Raw genomic sequence first — 13101 nt, forward strand, 5'->3', positions numbered from 1 at the left:
TGTTTCTACTCCTTGTTGGTATGTATGTACGTACGTACGTACATACGGTGTATGCGTAGGTGGAGGTCAGATGACAACTTGTTGGAGGTGGCTCTGTGCGGCCACCCAGGGTTTCAGCTCAGGTCATCAGGTGTGGTGGCGAGCATCTTTACCTGTTGTCCCTGGCCCTTGGTTTTGCTTTTTGGAGATTCTAGGCTCTTCTACCCTAGAACCCCTGTGGCTGAGGGTGTCCCTGAAGTGCTGGTCCTCTCTCCGGAACCAATAGAATATGACGCACAAACCTCTTGTCCTCAGGCCCTGAGGGTTCCATTTACAGCCCTGACATATCAGCGATGCTCGCTGAAGCGGTTCATCTAGTAGCTTAAACGCACTTCACTGGGGGCGGGGGTTGCCTCGGCCTGTTATACTGGTTCTCAGCAGAGGAGTTTTGCAGACCCTCCTTCTCTTCCCTCTCCTTAGCTTTCATTTTTATTTTATTTCCAAGCTTTTATTTTTAATTATGCAGATGTGTGACTACGTATACCTGAGTGTAGTGCCTACAGATGCTAAAAATGGGGGTCAGACCCCCTGGAGCTGGAATTAAAAGTGAGCTGCCAAATGTTGGTGCTGGGAACCGGGTCCTCTGCAAGAACAGTATGCACTCTGAACCAGTGAGCCGCCTCTCCAGCCTCTTCTACTGTTTTTGTTCCTTACACTGAGTATCACCCTGTAGCCCAGGCTGGCCTCAACAACTCTGTCTCAGCCTCCCAGCTGCCACCACAGCAAAGATGTCACCTTTTCAGTCATTAACTCTTTCATATCTTTGCTTGCTTGAAATGCTGGGGCTAGAACCCAGAGCTTCAAAGATGCCCAGGCAAGCACTCTGCCAGCAAGCCACGCCCTCAACCCCGCTTCAGTCTCTGCGTTTCAAGAGACAGCGATGCCTGTAATGCCAGCCCAGGGGCGATGAGGCAGAGGACCAGGAGACAAGGTAAGCCTGGACTACAGGATGAGTTCAAAGGCAGCCTGGGCAACTTAGCAAAACCCTGCTTCCAACTAAGGCGCGAGGCAAGAGCCGGGGAGTCGGCTTGGTGGTGTGATGCTCCAACTGATCTGTCTGTCTTGCAGGAGGGCATGCCCATGGCCAGCCTGCCCCTTGTAGAGTCCCAGGGAGAATGCCAGGGTGGCACAGAGACAGCCACGTGACCACGGCCACTGCCGCACTATTCAAAACAGCCAGCATGTGGAATCAGCGTAGGGGTCCATCAACAGATGAACAGGTAAGGAAAATGTGGTGAAGGAGGCTGGTGGCGTGGCTCAGTGGGTAAAAAGGCATTGGCCACCAAGTCGGGCAACTTAACTTGACCCTAGAGTCCACACAGTGGAAGGAGAACTGACTCCTGAAAACTGTCCTCTGCCCTCCAACACATGCCGATCTTCACTCTTGCTAGGCCACACAGTTCTCTAAGAGTTTTAAATGACCCAGTCTCTCGAGGCAGCTCATTTTACTTTTATAGACTTCAGTACCAAATCCACACCGCCAATCCTCTCTATCAGCTTCCGCTGGAGTGCTGGAGTGAGGGCTGGTACAAGTTGTGCCCGCGATACTGTTGTGTGTGGGAATAAAACAAAAAGGGGGATGTTGTTTGAAAGAAACCATGAGTTTGTGACACAGCTTTTCCTATTTCCGAGTCATGTGAACAGACGCCAAACATGCAAAAAACGCAGCAGGGAAATTCTCTAACAAGTTCCTACCACTAGTGCCGCGGTGGACACGGCTGTAAGCCCAGCACTTGGGGAGTGGGAACAAGAAGATCAGGGGTTCAAGTTCATCCATGGCGTCATAGCATAATGTCTACAGAAGACTCTGCTAAAAAGAAATTTATAATAATACTTGCCCTTTTTTTCCCCAAACTGTAAAATGTTCACTATAGGAAACATGATTCCAGAAAAAAAGGGCAAAAGTAAAAAGAGGATAAAGAAGAGGGAGGGGGGAAAGCAGGAGAGAAGGGGGGAGAGCAGGCCAAGCACAATAAAAACAGATTTTACTACCATATAATTTGTGGCAGCATTTTTAATAGCTAAGCCATGAATTAAAAAGGCACTAAGCCCTGCTGCTGGCGAGCTCTCCCTGAACTGGGATATATATTTTCAGACAGACAGTTTGTATTTGTGCGTCATTAAAACTTCTGCCAAGAAAAACCTTTTGAACTTAAGAGCAATTTCAAAATCAAAGAGCATCTTTGGTCTGACCAGAGATAAAATGATAATGTCTCAGAGAGCAGGAGCCTGGGTGCCACCTGGGTGCCACGTCCTGCCCCTCCTACAGGGAGCTGAGCAGGAGCCTGGGTGCCACCTCCCACCCCTCCTATAGAGCACCGAGCTCTACAGCAATGAAACGCTGTACCTTTCCCTTTTGAAACTCAGAGAGTATTCAGTTTCAAAACTCCACACTGAGAAGGCAAGAGCTGGCTTTCAAAGATGGGGGTTTTCTTCTACCATACAGTCACCTTGGGGGACCCCGGGGAGCCTCTCGACACTCCACCTCACAGGCAGGGTTCCAAACTGTTACTTCCAGCCCTGCCTTAACCCTCAAACTGAGGCCTCTAAAAACTTACACTTGAATATTTGAAAAATATCCTACATGTAATTAATATGGTAACAAGGAACTCAGAGAATGTCTTTCCCACTTGCCCGTGGTTTTCTCTACGTCGGCGAACCATTTCCACCTTCCACATCCACCACCAGTTAGCCGAAGACTTCAGGGTAGTGTGTGTGTGTGTGTGTGTGTGTGTGTGTGTGTGTGTGTGTGTGTGTGTGTGTGTGTGTGTGTGTATGTGCGTGCGTGTGCGTGCTCATATACACCACACACATGTATATATATTCTTTCTTTCTCTTTTTTTCCTGAGACAATGTCTTAGGTAGCCTAGGCTTACCTCAAACTCACTGTGTAGTCAAAGATGAGTCTGAACTTGTGATCCTGGGCGCTGGGGTTGCATGCCTATGTCACTATGCATAGCTGCTGATATTATTTTTTTCAATATTTTTGTTCAAGGTGGGGGTCAGTCCTTGCTTTCCACCTTGAGGAAGAGCCTCAGTGTTTGCTACTGTATATGCCAGGCTCTGGCCCACAAGTCTGGGCTACACAGTAAGTTCCAGGATAGCCTGGACTACAGAAGGAGACCCTATCTCAGAAACAAAAACAAAAAAGAAAGAAGGGGGGCAGTGAATGAAGGAATAGAGAGCTTACCTTTTAACCCACACAGCTTATGGATTAGGGCAGCAGAGCTGAACCCAGCCCAGGCCCAGACTGGTCTGTTAAAGGTGACAGGTGGGCGGGGCTTCCTAGACTACCACCTACACCTAAAATAGCTTTGAGATGTCCACAGTAGGAGTCTGACTACTCACCGAGTACCCCCTTCTCAGCTCAGCGTAGCTCACACCACAGCTTGTCTGGTACTGTCTACCTCCTATCTTAGGAAAAGCTCTTAAGATTGTTTTTCTTAATCCCAATATCAAATATCTAAAACGACAGTATAAACTGACCAGGCTGTGTGTGGCAGTGATGTACTGTAAAAATAAACCAAAGAAATAGCTGATCTTTATAACCCAGCCAGTCCCATGATCAAACTTATTTCCCACTCTAAAAAAAAAAAAAAAAAAAAAAAATTAAAGTGTGTGTGTGTGTGCACGCACATGCATGCACACGCCAGCAGAACTTACCTTGACCTCTATGAAGTCGGGGTTCCCCAAGGACACCAGCTCAGCGTAGGCCTGGAGTTCATCCACGTTCCAACACTTGACAAGTGTCAGTCTGTAGACTGTTCGTTGTTGCTGAAACAGGGAAAACAACTTGGCTTTCACCCGAGCACAAGTTACAGATTCACCCAAGAAAGAGCACTGGCCAACACCCTTGACTCACAGGGAACCCAGGTCAGGGAAAGGCCCTGTGCACATACAAACTGAAGTTACTTTTTAAAAGGACACGGACTGCTCAGCTAGCTCAGCTGGTGGAGCACAGGACACTTAAAAAGATTTTATCTTTAATTAACTTTGTGCACGTGGTGTGTCTGTGTGTGGGTTTGTGTTCATGAGCACTGTGCCTTCTGAGGCCAGAAGAGGGCATCAGACCCTGCCCCTGCCCCTGCCCCTGCACACGGGTGCTGAGAAAGGAACCCTGGGCCTCTGGGAGAGCAGCAAGTCCTCTTGCCCTCAGGGTCATCTATCTCGCCAGCCTTTGAAATTACATTTTGCAGACAGGGGGAGAGAAAACATCAGCGATAGAAAGATCCTCACACTCCTTACAGATGTCAGCACATGTCTTCCTCACACCCTCATCCCTATCCCCAGTATCCAGAACCATGTTAGTCACTAACGCACGCACGCACGCACGCACGCACGCACGCACGTACACACGCACGCACGCACACACACAAATTGAACTGGCTTGAATATGAGCACAGGGGCTAGCAAGATGGCTCAGTGAGGGAAGGTGCTTGCTGCCAATCCTCACAACCTGAGTTCAATCTCTGGGCCCCACATAGTGGTGGGTAAGAACCAGTCCCTGCAAGTTGTCTACTTCACACACACACACACACACACACACACACACACACACACACACGAGGCATTAAAATAAATGGGAGACTAGTTAGGCAAAGGAAGATGATTATGGGGGAGAATGGAGGAAGGTAATAGAGAGTAAACATGATCTGAAGGCACTATATACATGTATGAAAATGCCAAAAGGAGGCCCATTATTAAGTACATTCATAATACTAATAAAAACTTTAAAAAGAAAGCAAGAAGTTGATTAAATCCTATTAGGTGATGGGGAGTCAACACAGATAACAGCTCAGACAACAACCCTGCGGACTGTGAGTGAAACGTGACTTATCACTCCCTTCTTTCCGGCGTTCCTGTCATTTATAATCTCTGGCATTTCGTGTTGCCAGCGAAGTCATGCTCACAAGTAGTCGCCAGCATCTACCACAAAACCCAAATTGGTGCAGGCTTTTTCCAAAAGCATTAGGATCACAGTCGTAAAGACTGTGACAGACCGACAACCCGAGACTCTGCTACCTCCAGGGGCCTGAAATAAATGGATAAGATTCAAAGACTTTCTGGAAGCCCTCAGAAGACCATTACTGACAGCTTAAAATCCAAATCAAAGGCTGAGATTTTGCCCTTAAGGGAGGCCAGACCTGGGAAGCACAGGGGACAATGTGCAGCAAGTTCCCAGGAGCCCTAGCAAGCAGGACTCAAAATAATCAAGAGAAAAGAAAGTATTCCATGCTCCCTACTTCGGTGTTTGGGGGACCAGAAAAAGTGTAATTCATAAAAAGAAAAAACACACTTTTTTTAAAAGGCAAGTCTCCTGCAGCTCAGGCTAACCAAGCACGGCCTTGAGCTTCTGCCTCCGCTTTCTGGGTACCAGGATGAAAGGCCGCACACTCCCGGACCCTGCACACTTGAGAGCTTTCACGGAGCAAGCTTAGAGATATACAGTGAAGAGCATTTGTCAGGCACATCAAAAGCATTTCCTTCCTATCTACTTAGTTCTTTAGAAAGGCATTTTACCAGGCAAGACAGGAAATTTCTAAATTTCCTTTAAATAGCTACCCGGCTTCCACCACCAAATCGAAGACATACAGGGCTGGGCTGAAGAGATGCTGGGCAGTGAAGAGCACATTCTCCTCGCCGAGACCGGAGTTCAGTTCCCAGTAACCATGCCGAACAGCTCAGAATCACCTGGAATTCCAGGTTCCGGGCATCTGATGCCCTCTTCTGGCCACCATGGACACCTGCACTCTCTCTCATATGCACACAAACACACACACATACATATAATTTAAAAATAAAAGAGATATTCCCAATTAGACTCACAAAAAGGCTGTATATCTTGTTTTAAAGTTTTCCTGAAAGCTATATCAAATCAAGGAAGCCAAGGCAAAAATGACTGAACTGCACACAAAAGCAGTAAATTGTAAGTAATATAATTGGATTCTTGGAAAGCTACCAACTTAAAAAAAAAGTCAGATTCAAAGAAAGTGGCCAATTACCAAGCAAAACCCACCAGCTCTCCCAGCCTAGTGCAATAGCAAGTTAAAATAACCCGGGTAGGATGGGATCCAGAGCACCCATGCACCCTCAGTATGTTCAAGTCCTACCTTTGTGAGACAGGGTAGTTGTGCATGCTTTTAAATATTAACCCAGTAAGCCCAGCGCTTGGATGGCTTTGGCAAGAATGCTGCAAGTTTAAAGCCTGGGCTAGACTGCAAATATCAGGCCAGCCTGGCCTACACAGTGAGTGCTGGGCTAGCTGGGCTACACAGTGCAACCTTGTTTCCAAACAAACAAAAAAATAGCTTTTGTTTAGTCGCTGGATGGTTGTGGTTTTTTGTTTGTTTGCTTGCTTGCTTGCTTGCTTGCTTGTTGTAGCACTTAGAACTTAATCCTGTAGCACTAAGGACTAAGCCTTGCAGAAATAAATCCTGCCAAGTCCAGGGATCACACTGAGATGGCTCAGTGTGAGAGTGCACGAGGTACAAGCATGAGAACCTAAGTTCAGACCCCCAGAACTCAAGTAAAAAGCCAGGCATGGGCACACACACCTGGGACCCTAGCACTGGGGGCTCGTGGGGTGACAGAGGTAGGAGGATCACTGCATCACTGGTGGCAGCCTCACTCCAGGTTCAGTGTGAGAACCTGTCACAAGGTAATAAGGTAGAGAGTGACACAGCAGGACATCCTCCCCTGGCCTCCACACACCACAGCACTTGCACCCCTCCCACACACTCACAAAACACACACACACATACATACATCACATATTTACACACCAAAACTGAACTAAGCCAGCCCTAACAGAGGAACGGCTCCATCCCAGCAAAGACCATTTACAGAATAGAAGGAAGAGAATATTCCATTTAAACATCTCTATTAAAAACCCAATGAGTCTTTTCTGAGAGACCTAGACAAAACTCTGCCTCCACAGAGGATGGATTTACAAACTGAGATTAGCTCCCAGAGGGAGCAACAAACCCTTTAAACAAAGAGCCTGGAGAGGCTACGACCAAGGGAGACGGGAGCGACAGGAGCCAGCACTTGCTGTGCAGATGTTCCAAGTGTCCTGTGTCTTTCCGAGATCCCAGCATCTGTCCGAGCTTCAGGAGGAGTCTTGGGAACCTGTGACTATTCTCTTCACTTGACAAACACGAATCCAGGCCCAGAGTGGCTGAGCGAACAGTGGCGAAGCCGGTGATCCCAGATGCGACCTCAGTAATAGGAACCCTAGGAATTGGGCTTGCTTGCTCTGTCTCTGTGTCTGTCTGTCTATCCGCTAACCCTTGTAAACTGAGAGAAAATACACAATGAAATATGACCGAGGATTTGACTCTGGGGCTAGAGTGCTCGCCTTCCCTACAGTGAGGCCCCAGTGTCCATCCCCAGCACCACACGACCCAGGCATGGTGGCACATGTCTGTCATCCCAGCACTGGAGAGATGATGGTGGGAGAGTGAGGAGTTCAAAGGTCACCCTGAGATACATAGCAAGCTTGAGGCAAGCCTGCACTACATGAGACCTGACTCACAAAATGGTAATGCCAGCACTCGGGGAGGCAGAGGCAGGCATGTCTCTGTGAGTCTACAGAGTGAGTCCAGGACAGCCAGGACTACAAGAGAAAACTTGTCTCAAACAACAACAACAAAAAGTGTTCGCTGTTCTTATAGAGGACCTGAGTTCTGTGCCCCACACCCCAACTGGCCGGTTTATTGTTGCTTGTAACTCCAGATCATGGGAATCCTACACCCTCCTTTGGCCTCAGAACTCACATGCACAGACAAACACATAATAAACATCTTTTTTTTAAAAAATACGTGACTAAACGCATATTCCCCACTGATCTACTGTAATAAATATAATAAAGTCCACATCTATACCAGATCCCTTCCAGCTGCACAGTGTTAACTGTTGCTGTCCAGTAGCAATGGTGGTTTTCAACCAGGGGCGAACTCTGCAGCCCTGAGGATATTCTGTTCTAACTTTGAAACTTCTTTCCACAGGGTGATACCTTGAGAACCCTTTGTGGAGTCCCCAAGTGGGGGTGCTACTGACATCTAGTGGGCAGAGGCCAGAGCTGCTGCTGAGCTCAATATAATCCCAAGCACACAGCCACCCCCCAACACACACACACACACACACACACACACACACACACACACACACACAGTGTCACAATTATTCAATGAAAAGGCCAATGGAGCAAAAGCCAAGAAGTCCTGTTAGAGCAGGTATTTCTGTGTCCATTAGGGAGTCTTGACTGTCCTTGGCCATTTGTTTAATGTTCATGTTTAGGATCTAACTAGCTCCTTCCAGAAATATGCAACACCCTCTGTTAACCTAAAAAACAAAATCTATTCATTTAAGTGTGTCCAATGCACGCACACGCCACAGCATGCTGCAGAGGTCAAAGAGCAACTTTAAGGACCCCGAACTCGGGTCAGGCTTGGCAGTAAAAGCCCGTACCCACTGAACTATCTCACTGGCACACCCAGCAGAGCCATTGCTCATGCCAAAAGCGATGGCTGATGATGAACTCGGAGCTGGAGGGTGCTTGGACTTCCTCCTGGAGATGCTGTGGAGAGCTGGTGTTAGTCTTTGCTGGGACTAACTGCTGAGTCAACTGTGAAGCCATCTGAGCCTGGAACTCTCTTTGGACAAGTCTTTAAATTATAAAACCAGAAGGCTAGAAAGCTGGCTCAGTGGTTATGGCTCAGTGGTTACAAGTGCTCACTGCTCTCGCAGAGAACCCAGCAGGCAGATCACAACCATCTGCAACCCCCAGGGGGTCTGAACTCTAGGGGCACTGCACTCCATGTACATGTACGTGTACACACACACACACACACACACACACACACACACACACACACACACAATTAAAATAGGCTGGTTGTGGCGGTGCACACCTTTAATCCCAGCACTTGGAAGGAAGAGGCAAGTGGATCTCTTTGGTTTAAGGCTAATCTGGTCTACATAGTGAGTTCCAGGCCAACTAGGGCTCCAGAGTGAGACTCTGTCTCAATAAGTAAATAAATAATAAAATCAAACTATTTATAAACCCTGTTATTAGTTAGCTTTTGGTTGCTGTGATACAACCCCAGGACCAAAAGCAGCCCGGGGAGGAGAGGGTTTGCTTGGCTGACAGGTCACAGTCCATCACAGAAGGAAGTCAGGGCAAGAACTAGAGGCAGGAACCGAGGCAGAGCTCGTGGAGGGACGCTGCTTACTGGCTTGCTCAGCCGGCTTTCTTACACAGCCCAGGACAGGGTGGCACCGCCCTCAGTGTGTGGGGCTTATCCCCAGAAATTCACTACTTAAGAAAATGGCCCAGAAGCTTGCCTCCTGAGCCCCTTGCCTACTAACTAGGACTACTTGCCTACAATCTAATGGGGGCGGTTTCTCAATTCAGGTTCCTTCTACCCAGGAGACCCCCGCATACGTCAAGCTGGTAAAAAACCTAACCAGTATAGACTCACAGCCTCCTGGTTTGCTTTTGTGTTATTTTTTTCCTAGCTTTGTTTCCCAAGAATTTGTACATTTCATCTAACTGACGCAAAGTCATTCAAAACATCTTCCTCTTCTGAGTATATGCATGACGTATGTGTACACATTTGTGAGCATGCATGCAGGCAGGCATATACACGCCACAGGACGTGTGTGGAGGCCAGAGGACAACTTAGAATGTCCACCTCCACCTTCTACCTTGTTTGAGATGGCATTTCCTTGGTTGTCCCCTGCTGCCTAAGCCAGGCCAGCCAACCCATGTCAGCACGGTGGCACTGACCGAAGCTGCACACTGCTAAGCCTGGCTCCACCTGAGTTCTCAGGATTACTAAGGATTGTGCGTGGCAAGTGCTTGGCCCACTGAGCCATCTCCCTAGCCCTTGTTTGATTTTCAACATCTCAAGATGTCCAGTGTGGTGGTTTGGGTGAGGGCGGCACCCATAGGCTCATATATTTGAATGCTTGTTCCTAACTTGGTGGAACTGTTTTGGGAAGGATTAGGAAGTGTGGCCTTGTTGGAGGAGTGGGGGGTGGGGTGGACCTTTGAGGTTTCAAAAGCCCATACTAGGGCCAGTCTCTCACTCTCTGCCCCCATCTTGCAGATCAGCTGTGAGCTCTCAGCTACAGCTACAGCGCATGCCTGCCTGCCTGTCTGCAGTCACGCTCCCTGGCATGATGGCCATGGGACTCACCCTCTGAAAGTGCAAGCAAGCCCCCAGGTACATTCTTTTATCAGCTGCCCTGGTGATGGTGTCCCTTCACTGCAAAAGGACAGTAACTAAGTTCAGCAACACTCCCTTTTCACACCTAATCCTGCACATTTGTCTTGTCTCGTCTCATTGGCTGATTTTGCAGTCAGTCCTATGGGCTTTTTGTTATGAGCCAACTTTGGTTTTTATAATCACCTCTCTTCTGTTTCATTAGCTTCTTTTTTCCCTCCCAAGCGCTTGCTCTGTGGGTAATTTGCAGTTCATATCTAATTTCTTAATATGTATTGATCTTTAGTCTTTCTTTACCAAAATAGGAGCTTTGTCTCTGTAAAAACATTTCTTTCTCGTCACGGGGAAGAAAGGTCCAGACTGACGACCCACGGTGGGTTCTATGTGGCTGAACCTTCAATGTTGAAGAATATCATTCCTGGGGCTGGAGAGATGGCTCAGCGGAAAGGAGCACTGGCAGGGCAGCCAGGTCTGATCCCCAGCACCCACATGGCAGCTCACGGCCATCCGTAACTCCAGCTCCAGGGAATAGGACGTCTTTTCCTGGCCTCCATAGGTACCAGAGCGTAGTGCATAGACATACACTCAGGCAAAATGCCCATACAAAAAAAAATAGCAAAAAAAAAAAAAAATGTGGTCTCCATCTTCCTAAGTCTGGCCTGGAGCCCCAAGTAGGCTTGGCCATCTTACCCTCAAAGACGAAAGAGCTATCAACAGATGACCCTTACGAGAAGACACGTGAATTAAACAGCAGGAGACAACTTCAGGGTGTATTTTTATGTATTTATTTTGCGGGCAACATTTCATGTTGCCCATGCTAGTTAATGCCAACTTGACAGAACTCGGAATCATGTGGGGGATGGTTTTTCAAGACAAGGTTTCTATGTATCCTTGGCTGTCTTGGACTCCCACTGTAGACCAGGCTGGCCTCAAACTCACAGGGACCCACCTGCCTCTGCTTCCCGAGTGCTGAATTAAAGGTATGCGCTACCGTGCCCAGCTGAGGCACAATCTTAACTACATTTACTGATGTGGGAAGGCCAAGGCCTCACTGTCACCACTTGCTGGCTGGTCTAGAGGATGCTGAGCAGCATGCATTCACTGCTCTGTCCTGACTCTGGATGCCATGTGACTGGCTGCTTCAAGCGCTTGCTGCCTTGACTTCCCTGTCATCCCCCTGCTGTTCTGCGCCTTGAACTGTTGGGCCCTTTCCCCTTTAAGTCACTTACCATGTAATTGTGGCAAGTTGAATTCTATCTACAGAACCCATGTAAAAAGCCAGATGTGAAGCCGGGCATGGTGATGAACACCTTTAATCCCAGCACTCGGGAGGCGGATCGCTGTGAGTTCAAGGCCAGCCTGGTCTACAAAGCAAGTCCAGGACAGACAAGGCTACACAGAGAAACCCTGTCTCAAAAAACAATCAAACAAAAACAAAAAACCAAAAAACCCAGCCAGATGTGGTGGCTCACATCTGTAATCACAGCACTCCTACTGAGAGAGGGAAGACAGAGGATCAGCTGGGAGCCCATGGGTTAGCTTTCCTGGAGTATACTTCCCACTGACAAAAATAAGGGAGCCCTTCTCAATAATGTGAAGAGAAAAGCTGACCTCTGACATCACCACATGCACCATGGCTGCTTGTGCACGCAAGTGCAAACACGCATGTGCAGGCACACACAACACAAACTCACACACACGATACATATATAAATGTAAACGGCAGCATAGACACCGGGGAAAAAGAAACTCAGAGGGCGAAGTGGAGAGGAAGCGGTCAGGAAATAAAATTAGCTGCAACGTCAAGAGTTATCCACAGAAAAGCTGATGAAGTGGCCAAGGAGCCAGCGCGTGAACTGCAGGCCCCTGCTGCCAGCCCAGCAGCCCGACTTCAACCCCCCCGCCCCACACAGTGGTGATGGTGGGACAACTCCCTTCCACAAGCTGTCCTCTAACCTACACACACACACACACACACACACACACACACACACACACGCGCGCGCGGGGGGGGGGGGGGGGGACAGCGACAGAGAGACAGAGACATAAACATATGGCTTTTAAAAACTGAATTAACATTTTAAAAAATAACTGGGAAAAGTAATACAAAAATCTATTGCTGTGAATGGAACAAAGGAGCAGAGAACAACATAAACAAACACAGGAAGCCAGGGAGGTGACAGCAGAGCATTATGGGATGCTTGACACAGAATGATGGAGCACTTGCAAAACCATTTTCTAAGACTGATCAGAGGAGGAGAAAATGGGAGTGCTGCCGTAAGCATCCGTGGAGTCCGGCTGTAGTCCTCAGCCCCTGCGGGCCACGGGAGGAGCACCGTGGACTTAGGCCCCCATAAAGCTCCTGCCAAAAACAGAGCTGGTAAGAGGGACCTGCAGTTCAGTTCATCTGAGCAGCCTTAACTCAGACGGGAAAAACAAAAACCAAGGCATGAAAGCACTTCTTGGGAAGAGGGTTCACTGGGAGTGGGAGGGGAGTAAGAGAGGAAGTGGTGGGAAATATGAATACAGTGTATACATGTGTGAAATGGGAAGGAATGAAGTTTTTAAATGATTTTTTTGTTGTTGTTTAACCTAATAACACAAAAGAGATACACCGTGACCACCTGAAGCCTATTTCAGAGATGGAATGGGGCTTGGTACTTGAAAATCAGCGCCAGTCCCCACAGTGGCAGAAGAACAGGACAGGATGAAAAGAAGCAAGTGAACTCAACAGTCACAATCCTAAAACCCTAGGGCCCTGGGAACAAACGCCGCTTTCTCTAGACCGATGATGAGTAGCTGTGAAAAGTCAACAGTGAAACGCAATGGAACA

At 48.1% G+C, this 13101-nt stretch overlaps 1 protein-coding gene across 1 annotated transcript in view; it reads right to left on the reverse strand.

Annotated features, from left to right (window-relative positions):
• LOC311586494 (S-adenosyl-L-methionine-dependent tRNA 4-demethylwyosine synthase TYW1) overlaps window positions 1-13101 on the reverse strand; it is an 80256-nt gene that overhangs the window by 12734 nt on the left and 54421 nt on the right. Inside the window, exon 14 of the mRNA XM_084762554.1 lies at window positions 3703-3813. Coding sequence (XP_084618680.1) covers window positions 3703-3813 — 111 coding nt within the window. The remainder of the gene's footprint in view (window positions 1-3702; window positions 3814-13101) is intronic.

The sequence above is a fragment of the Acomys minous genome (assembly GCF_964271855.1).
Source record: "Acomys minous genome assembly, chromosome: 16".
Classification (NCBI taxonomy): domain Eukaryota; kingdom Metazoa; phylum Chordata; class Mammalia; order Rodentia; family Muridae; genus Acomys; species Acomys minous.